Genomic DNA, 9822 nt, shown 5'->3' with positions numbered 1-9822 from the left:
AATCTCACTTTTTGGTCCATTATAATAGTCGCATAATGTAGGCCAGGACTCTAACCCTGTTCCCGGAGAGTTACGGCCCTCTAGGTTTTAACATAACCCTAATCTAGCACACTTTATTCTAATAATTAGCTGGTTGATAAACTGAACCAGGTTAGTTACAACTGGGGTTGGAGCGTAAACCTACAGCAGTGTAGCTCTCCAGGAACAGGTTTGAATTGGAAACCCCTGATGTAGGCTATATGTGCGCTGGCGAGACCTCACGTGCCAATACCAGAGTCACTCGCTCTACAACGCAACATTTTTTGTTGTCAGAAAAGCATCAGAGTTGAAAATGCGATGGAAATTCATTTAACTTGTACTTTTTATTCGGTACTTGTAATTTTTACCGCAAAAGGTATGTTTATGTGCACTACGTCATCACGCACAGCCTTGTATCTGCAACAAATCAATTTGATAATAATCAACAGTGTAAATGAGTCAACATGTAAATGTAGAGGGTCTTTTACTTAATTATAAGGAATTCTTATCACTTTACAAAATCCCTGCAACACCTAAAGATTTTCTAATTGTTTTAGATGCCATTCTCCCAGGTGTTGCTTTATTATTCAGGAATGTGTCAAGACCAGGGGCCTGTTGCACAAAAGTAGAATTAAGACATCCGGGATAAATGACTCAGCTGAGCTCAATGAAGCCAAAACATGTGCGTCCAGGCTTAATTGGTTGCACAAAGACCAAGCCAGGATGAGCAGACACGGATTCATTAAGCCAGGTGAAACCAATCCTGGATAGGTGCGCGCTCACGGCTCACTCAAATAGACCCCGCCACAGATCACAGATTAACTGATTTACCATGGCAACTAGAGCCGCGTACTTTTCCCCGTCGGAAGCACAAATCCTCATGGAGGCATACGAGGAGGTAAAAGATATAATTAAGAAGAAAGGCAACACCGCCACAGTGATAAAGCAAAGAGAAAAAGCGTGGCAAAGTATTGCAGACCGCCTGAATGCGTAAGTAGTGCACAATTACACACTCACCGCTCCGCTGAAACATCACAATTACAATTCAAATATTTAATTCACATCTCCAAAAATGCAGTTGTACTGTAATTATGAAACGGTTAAATTTTTAATTGAAATGCACTGCAGATATGAGTGAAATTGTGTAAAGTAACTCCATCACACTGTATAAAGCTATGATAAATTTTTTGATATTTTTACTGAAAACAAGACAAAAATACCAAGTAATTTTTTGCAGTGTGACTCCATTAAATGTGTGTGTGTGTGTGTGTGTAGATTAAACATGAACGGGCCAAAACGGACATGGCAGCAGGTCAAAATCAAATACAAGAACATTCTGCAGAATGGTATGGTCCCTGACTAATATTTAACAAAGCACAAGCATATATTGTACCCAGAAGGTGCCTGCTCACACATTGTCTGTACTGTTTTAGCAGTGAAAAAGAATACCCACAGACAAGGCACGGGTGGTGGGTCACCAAAGGCTGACCTTACCCCAGCAGAGGACATGGCCTTGGAGCTAAATAAAGGCAGGCCCGTCTTAGAGGGGATCCCTGGGGGGAAAGAGACGAGCATAGGTTCCTCCCAAGATGCCACCCGCTTCATTCAAGGTATGTCCTTCCATCTCTACATGGGATACAACCACATTCATATTGAATCAATTTGGACTGTCTGACTTTGGTTTACCTATTGCCTTGCAGTGTCTGGCAGCACTGTGTTCCTGTTAGAGCCACCAGCACAAGCACCAGACGATGCTGATCCAGTGAGTACTCCATCAAAGGCATACTGTAGGCCTGGCATGTCTTGTCTACTAGCTTCAATATGAATCCGATTAAATGTGATAGGGTGAAGGCCCCAGTGCAGCAGCAACAGCACATGATGGAGACGATGATGAGGAGGAGACCATCTCTCTGGATTCCAGAAGGCATGAGGTATCATGTTAAGACTGTGAAAGTACTATTTACTCTACAATGGTGAGGAGTCCTCATCAAAATCAAAAAATCTAATTTCTTTTACAGGACCCAGATGCTATACAGTGGGAAAACCAGCCTGGCAACATAGTGCGTATTAATAAAAGGACACCACATCCTGCCAAATTCCAGCTGCGCTAATTGTATTGTGTTCACAGAGCTCACAAGCTATCAGAAAGTTGTATGGCAACCACCTCCGGCGCCAAATAGAACTGGCAGACATAGACATTCAGTACAAGAAGAAAAAGATGGAAAATCTTGCACTGGAGTCCGAAATAAAAAAGAGGACAATTAGGAAACTGGACCTTGAAATAAAAAAACTTGAGAGGGAGGTGAGATATGCCTTCAATGTACACTGTATGCTAACTGTAACACAAATGTATTAATCATTATTTTTCTTTCCTCCCCCAGCTCCAAGAAGATGACACAGCTCAAAATAAAAATTAGGTATATTCTCGTAAAGTCAAGTGAGCCATGACATATGAGCTCTTATTGTGAGCACACAGGACGGTGGCATCTTTCTAAGGTTTTTTTTATTTTCCCAGCAATCAGTACAACCAAGTCATCGTTATAAGGCATCGCCCTCTTTTGCCCACCCCCCCAGCACCAGGTGTGGCCACTAGCCTATATGAAGGCCCAAAATTGTGTGTTCCTTTCTGCTCTGACAATGGCATGCCCATTCGTGCGAGATGTGGTGGATGAAGAAGCACTTGTGCTGAGGAGAGCCTTCAGGCGAGAAAGGGTCTTCAGGGACCGGTTGGACCCACTGGCCTTCCCTGATGACCATCTATATGAAAGATACAGGTTTTCTGCAGATGGCATCAGGTATCTATGCAGACTACTGGGTCCCAGGATTAAGCACCGCACTGCACGGAGCCATGCACTGAGTGTGGAGCAAATGGTTTGTGTGGCCTTGCGCTTTTTTGCTAGTGGAGCCTTCCTGTACTCAGTGGGGGATGCAGAACAGCTGAACAAGGCCACAATTTGCCGCACAATAAGGAGTGTGTGTCTGGCTATCAAAGCATTAGCAGATGTCTTCATCTCCTTCCCTGGCCACAGAAGACTCTGTGACATCAAAGAGGAGTTCTATAGGATTGCAGGTAAGAGGATCTACAAATTACAGGACAACTGTTAACACATAGTAGGATACTCATTACTTTGTGTGACAGGTTTCCCCAATGTCATTGGTGCAGTGGACTGCACACACATAAGGATAAAAGCCCCCTCAGGTGCCCATGAGGCCGATTTTGTGAATAGGAAATCCTTTCACAGCATTAATGTTCAGGTGAACATAACTTTTTGATATTGTCCATTGACGAACACTCTGCATTGCCAGTGATGTGCATTGATTGGTGTAATATTCCTCATCTTATGATTTCAGATGGTCTGCAATGCTGACTGTGTGATCAGCAATGTTGTGGCAAAATGGCCTGGCTCAGTCCATGACTCCAGAATCTTTCGGGCCTCTGAAATCTATCAGTGCCTATCACAAGGTAAGCCACACAACCCCTATTTATAACCATCATGGCTGTGTCAAGAATATCACTGTGTTTATGAGGTAGTAATGATGAGATTTTGTGTTGACAGGTGAATTCTCTGGTGTGTTGCTGGGAGACAGGGGGTATGGCTGACAGCCTTTTCTCCTGACACCTTTCACAGACCCCCAGGAAGCACAGCAGGCCTACAACCATGCCCATGCCAGGACCAGGGCCAGAGTTGAAATGACCTTTGGCCTCCTGAAGGCACGCTTTCACTGCCTTCACAAATTAAGGGTCAGCCCTGTTAGGGCATGTGATATTACTGTGGCTTGTGCTGTCCTCCACAATGTGGCCTGCCTGAGGAAGGAGAGGGCCCCCAGAGTGCCACCAGCCATGGACTGGGACAATCCGGCAATCTTCCCTGATGACGACAGTGGTCGGCTGCTGAGGGACCAATATGTGTTCAATTATTTTAGTTAGTATGTGTGCTTTCAATTTTGGTTAAATATGTCCTGCGGTGGCAGAGGAATTTGGGTTTTTTTGGGTTCGTTTTTTGACGAATTTGGCCTCTTATGATGTTTGTGCGGTATACTGTGTGTAATACAAGGCTGCAGGGAGGCTACTGCATCCATTCATTTGTCTGTTCAGTTGATGTGTATGGATTTGTCCTGCATTTATTTTAGTGTGCAGACATGCAGGGTGTGTTATATACAGACCTTTGAATGTGTATGTATCATTTTGTATAATATGCTTGGATTCTGTGCTTTCCATCTTGTAGAGTCACTGTGACTTCAGTTTTGAAAGGAGCTGATGGTTTACCTGCTTTGTTTTGTCCTTATTCAATAAAGGAACATAATGTTACACATTGTGTTTTTATATTCATATGGAATGTGTATTTGTTTATATGACAGAGTACTAGGGCCACACTGAAGAAAAAGGATAAAGTCATAAATTTATGAGGCTGGTTCTTTCTGCAGAAAAGCTACATATTGTTTTTACAGTTTTGATACTTATGACAATGTGATACTTAATATTCTGGCACATCAGCATGTCTTTGTTTATGAAACCATACTGAAGTACAATTTCACGAAATGCCCCACATCTGTCATTTTAACAACTGTCCTCCTTTAAAACAACTGGTTACAATATTATGACTTGTGTTTTTTTCCCCTCTGTGGCCCTAATATTCTATCATTTTATATATAGCCTTATAGTCTATGGGAAACTGTAAATTATCTAATGATAGCAACATCATCTAAAAATCATTTTTTATCCAAAATCATTGAAATTAATGATCACAAACGTTTAAATAATAACAGTGGGTCTAGTTATATGTGATAACAATGTATAGTGAGCAGTGAAATAACTATTGGTTTCCATTTGTGGTGACTGCTGACTGACATTAGGGATGAGATTAAATAGATCCTGGAATTTAGCCTGGTCTGGAGCAGGCTAGCTCCACAGAATAAATCTCCATGGTAATTTATACCATAACATATCCTCCTGCCCCCTATCCATCTTTAGTGCAACCGGATTACGGATCAATTGAGCCAGGATCACCAAGATATCCTGGCTTAATCCCTTATCCTAGTTTTGTGCAACAGGCCCCAGATCCTCAGAAGATATCTATGATTAACCCTGTTGCCTCATCAGTATGAAATATTAGTTTTTCTTTTGGTCAATTCAACAACAATAGAGCTATTCGAGCCTTGTTTCAGCAGGATGTTGTATCTATACCTTATGTCATGCCTTATTGAAACAGTTTTATTGATAATATCTGTTGGAAAAAAGTTTGCATGTTGCCACACATTAGAGGTCGACCGATTATGATTTTTCAACGCCGATACCGTTATTGGAGGACCAAAAAAAGCCGATACCGATTAATCGTCCGATTAAAATAAAATAATTTGTAATAATGACAATTACAACAATACTGAATTAACACTTATTTTAACTTAAAATAATACATCAATAAAATCAATTTAGCCTCAAATAAATAATAAAACATGTTCAATTTGGTTTAAATAATGCAAAAACAAAGTGTTGGAGAAGAAGGTAAAAGTGCAATATGTGCCATGTAAGAAAGCTAACGTTTAAGTTCCTTGCTCAGAACATGAGATCATATGAAAGCTGGTGGTTCCTTTTAACATGAGTCTTCAATATTCCCAGGTAAGAAGTTTTAGGTTGTAGTTATTATAGGAATTATAGGACTATTTCTCTCTATACCATTTGTATTTCATATACCTTTGACTATTGGATGTTCTTATAGGCACTTTAGTATTGCCAGTGTAACAGTATAGCTTCCATCCCTCTCCTCGCCGCTACCTGGGCTCGAACCAGGAACACATCGACAACAGCCACCCTCGAAGCAGCGTTACCCATGCAGAGCAAGGGGCACAACTACTCCAAGTCCCTGAGCGAGTGACATTTGAAACACTATTAGCGCGCACCTGGCTAACTAACTAGCCATTTCACATCGGTTACGCCAGCCTAATCTCGGGAGTTGATAGGCTTGAATTCATAAACAGCAGAGCTGCTGGCAAAACGCAGGAAAGTGCTGTTTGAATGAATGCTTACGAGCCTGCTGGTGCCCACCATCGCTCAGTCAGACTGCTCTATCAAATCATAGACTTAATTATAACATAATAACACACAGAAATACGAGCCTTAGGTCATTAATATGGTCGAATCTGGAAACGAATCATCTCGAAAACAAAACATTTATTTTTTCAGTGAAATACGGAACCGTTCCGTATTTTATCTAACGGGTGGCATCCATCAGTCTAAATATTCCTGTTACATTGCACAACCTTCAATGTTATGTCATAATTACGTAAAATTCTGGCAAATTAGTTCGCAATGAGCCAGGCGGCCCAAACTGTTGCATATACCCTGACTCTGCGTGCAATGAACGCAAGAGAAGTGAAACAATTTCACCTGGTTAATATTGCCTGCTAACCTGGATTTCTTTTAGCTAAATATGCAGGTTTAAAAATATATACTTCTGTGTATTGATTTTAAGAAAGGCATTGATGTTTATGGTTAGGTACACGTTGAAGCAACGACAGTCCTTTTTCGCGAATGCGCACTGCATCGATTATATGCAACGCAGGACACGCTAGATAAACTAGTAATATCATCAACCATGTGTAGTTATAACTAGTGATTATGATTGATTGATTGATTGTTTTTTATAAAATAAGTTTAATGCTAGCTATCAACTTACCTTGGCTTCTTACTGCATTCGCGTAACAGGCGGGCTCCTCGTGAGGCAGGTGGTTAGATTGTTAGACTAGTTAACCATAAGGTTACAAGATTGAATCCCTGAGCTGACAAGGTAAAAATCTGTCATTCTGCCCCTGAACAAGGCACTGTTCCTAGGCCGTCATTGAAAATAAGAATGTGTTCTTAATTGACTTGCCTAGTTAAATAAAGGTGTAAAAAATTGAAAATAATATCCAAAATTACCGATTTCCGATTGTTATGAAAACTTGAAATCGTCCCTAATTAATCGGCCATTCCGATTCAATCGGTCGACCTCTACCACACATACCTACTTATTAGCAAAATTACGGAAGTTTCTTTTAAAATTGTTCATAAATATTATCCTGCCAACCACGATATGAAGAAGTTTAGGAACATACATTTGAATTGTACCTTTTGTAGTGAAGCTGTGTTTTTTGGCATTGTATTAATTTATTTAATATATTTTTTATTTTATTTCACCTTTTATATAACTAGGCAAGTCAGTTAAGAACAAATTCTTATTTACAATGACGACCTGGCAAAATGCTTCCTGCGGGGACGGAGGCTGGGATTTAAAAAAATAAAAGATACAATTTAGGACAAAACACAAATCATGATAAGAGAGACAACACTACATAAAGGGAGACCTAAGACATCATAGCATGGTAGCATGGTAGCAACACAACATGACAACAACATGGTAGCAACACAACATGGCAGCAGCACATGGTAGCAGCACAAAACATGGTACAAACATTATTGGGCACAGACAACAGCACAAAGGTAAAGAAGGTAGAGACAACAATACATCACGCAAAGCAGCCACAACTGTCAGTAAGAGTGTTCATGATTGAGTCTTTGAATTTAGATGAAACTGTCCAGTTTGAGTGTTTGTTGCAGCTCGTTCCAGTCACTAGCTGCAGTGAATTGAAAAGAGGAGCGACCCAGGGATGTGTGTGCTTTGGGGACCTTTAACAGAATGTGATGGCCGAATGGTAAAGAACATTTAGCCGCTCAAGAGCACCCTTACCTGCCAATCTATAAATTACCTCTCCGTAATCTAGCATGGGTAGGATGGTCATCTGAATCCGGGTTAATTTGGCAGCTGGGGTGAAAGAGGCACGATTACGATAGAGGAAACCAAGTCTAGATTTAACTTTAGCCTTCAGCTTTGATATGTGCTGAGAGAAGGACAGTGTACCGTCTAGCCATACTCCCAAATACTTGTATGAGGTGACTACAGTACCTCAAACTCTAAACCCTCAGAGGTAATAATCACACCTGTGGGGAGATGGGCATTCTTCTTACCAAACCACATGACCTTTGTTTTGGAGATGTTCAGAACAAGGTTAAGGGCATAGAAAACTTGTTGGACACTAGTAAAGCTTTGTTGTAGAGTGTTTAACACAAAATCTGGGGAGGGGCCAGCTGAGTGTAAGACTGTATCATCTGCGTATAAATGGATGAGAGAGCTTCCTACTGCCTGAGCTAAGTTGTTGATGTAAATTGAGAAGCGCGTGGGGCCTAGGATTGAGCCTTGGGGTACTCCCTTGGTGACAGACAGTGGCTAAGACAGCAGATGTTCTGACTTTATACATTGCACTATTTGAGAGAGGTAGTTATCAAACCAGGCCAAAGACCCGTCAGAGACACCAATTCTCCTTAGCTGGCCCACAAGAATGGAATGGTCTACTATCAAAAGCTTTGGCCAAGTCAATAAAAATAGCAGCACAACGTTGCTTAGAGTCAAGGGCAATGGTGACATCATTGAGGACCTTTAAGGTTGCAGTGACACATCCATAACCTGAGCGGAATCCAGATTGCATACCCGAGAAAATACTATAGACATCAGGAAAGCCAGTCAGTTTTTCCAACACTTTTGATAAACAGGGCAAAATAGAAATTGGCCTATAACAGTTAGGATAAGCTTGATCTCCCCCTTTAAATAAAGGACGCACCGAGCCTGCCTTCCAAGCAATGGGAACCTCTACAGAGAGGAGCAACAGGCTTGGAGAAGAAAATAAGAAAGGGTCTAAACCATCTGACCCAGATGGTTTTTGGGGGTCAAGTTTAAAGAGCTCCTTTAGCACCTCGTACTCAGTGACCGTCTGCAGGGAGAAACCTTGTAGCGGGGCAGGGGGAAAAGAGGGATGAGCATCGGGGGCAGTCGCATTAGAAGGGGTGGGAGATGAGGAAATGTTGGACGGGCAAGGAGGCATGGCTGAGTCAAAAGGGAATCCTGACTTAATGAAGTGGTGATTAAAGAGCTCAGCCATGTGCTCCTTGTCAGTATCAACCACATCATCAACATTAAGGGACATGGGCAGCTGTGAGGAGGAGGGTTTATTCTCCAGGTCTTTAACCATTTTCCAGAACTTGGGGTTAGACCCACAGAGAGAGAACTGCTCCGTAAAGTAACTAACTTTGGCCTTCCGGATAGCCTGAGTGCACTTATTTCTCATTGCTTGAATGAGAGCCAGTCAGCCTGAGTATGCGTGTGCAGAGCCTTTCGCCAAATGGAATTCTTGAGGTGGAGTAACTGCAAGATCACGGTCGAACCAGGGGCTGAACCTGTTTTGAATTCTCATTTTCTTTATGGGGCCGTGTTTGTTAACAATACCACTGAAAATATAAAAAAGAAGGTCCAAGCGTCTTCGACAGAGGGGACCAAGCTGATTTTATACCAATTTACAGAGACCATTGCTCATTAAAGTTTTTTATCAAGCGTCTATGACAAATCAGGACAGGTCGTTTCACTGAGCAGCCACTACGAACAAAGGCTGTAAAACAGTGATCACTATGGTAGCCTTTTCTGGGTGTTACCTTGTGGGATTGGTACTAATCTGAGAATGATTTAGGGAGTCCCATTGCTTTTGGTGGTTTAAGCATGTCCCAGTTTAGGTCACCTAGCAGGACAAATTCAGACTTGGTGTAAGAGGCCAGGTGAGAGCTTAGGGCAGGTAGGGTACAGACCGGTGCTGATGGAGGACGATAACACCCAGCAACAGTCAACGAAGAGCTATTTGAAAGTTTAATGCTTAAAACCAGCAAATCAAATTGTTTGGGGACAGACTTGGTGGAGACAACCGAGCACCGAAGGTGATCCTTGG

General features: G+C 41.8%; 1 protein-coding gene across 5 annotated transcripts; it reads left to right on the top strand.

The window, feature by feature from the left end:
• Window positions 1–487: 487 nt before the first annotated feature.
• Window positions 488–4348, top strand: LOC139557584 (putative nuclease HARBI1). Of its 5 annotated transcripts, XM_071372579.1 has the most exons (11): window positions 489–1008; window positions 1294–1364; window positions 1452–1628; window positions 1719–1780; window positions 1863–1949; window positions 2037–2078; window positions 2147–2320; window positions 2400–2435; window positions 2534–3273; window positions 3370–3481; window positions 3576–4348. In XM_071372579.1, exons 1-8 carry the CDS (start codon window positions 851–853, stop codon window positions 2433–2435), a joined length of 807 nt encoding a protein of 268 aa, XP_071228680.1. In that variant the 5' UTR covers window positions 489–850; the 3' UTR covers window positions 2534–3273; window positions 3370–3481; window positions 3576–4348. The 5 variants fall into 5 exon arrangements, with proteins under 5 accessions (XP_071228679.1, XP_071228678.1, XP_071228677.1 ...); XM_071372578.1 differs by having other exon boundaries at window positions 488–1008; window positions 2147–2435; XM_071372577.1 differs by having other exon boundaries at window positions 488–1008; window positions 2147–3088.
• The last annotated feature ends 5474 nt before the right edge of the window (window positions 4349–9822 follow it).

The sequence above is a fragment of the Salvelinus alpinus genome, chromosome 28 (assembly GCF_045679555.1).
Source record: "Salvelinus alpinus chromosome 28, SLU_Salpinus.1, whole genome shotgun sequence".
NCBI lineage: Eukaryota > Metazoa > Chordata > Actinopteri > Salmoniformes > Salmonidae > Salvelinus > Salvelinus alpinus.
This window is presented reverse-complemented; position numbering and strand designations above follow the sequence as displayed.

Excerpts from the sequence above, each read along its gene's own strand:
- LOC139557584 (XM_071372578.1), top strand. The coding sequence starts at position 851 with ATGGCAACTAGAGCCGCGTACTTTTCCCCGTCGGAAGCACAAATCCTC. Across the intron at positions 1,629-1,718 it reads TGCCACCCGCTTCATTCAAG|TGTCTGGCAGCACTGTGTTC; the intron begins GTATGTCCTTCC and ends ATTGCCTTGCAG. Across the intron at positions 1,950-2,036 it reads TGGATTCCAGAAGGCATGAG|GACCCAGATGCTATACAGTG; the intron begins GTATCATGTTAA and ends TTTCTTTTACAG.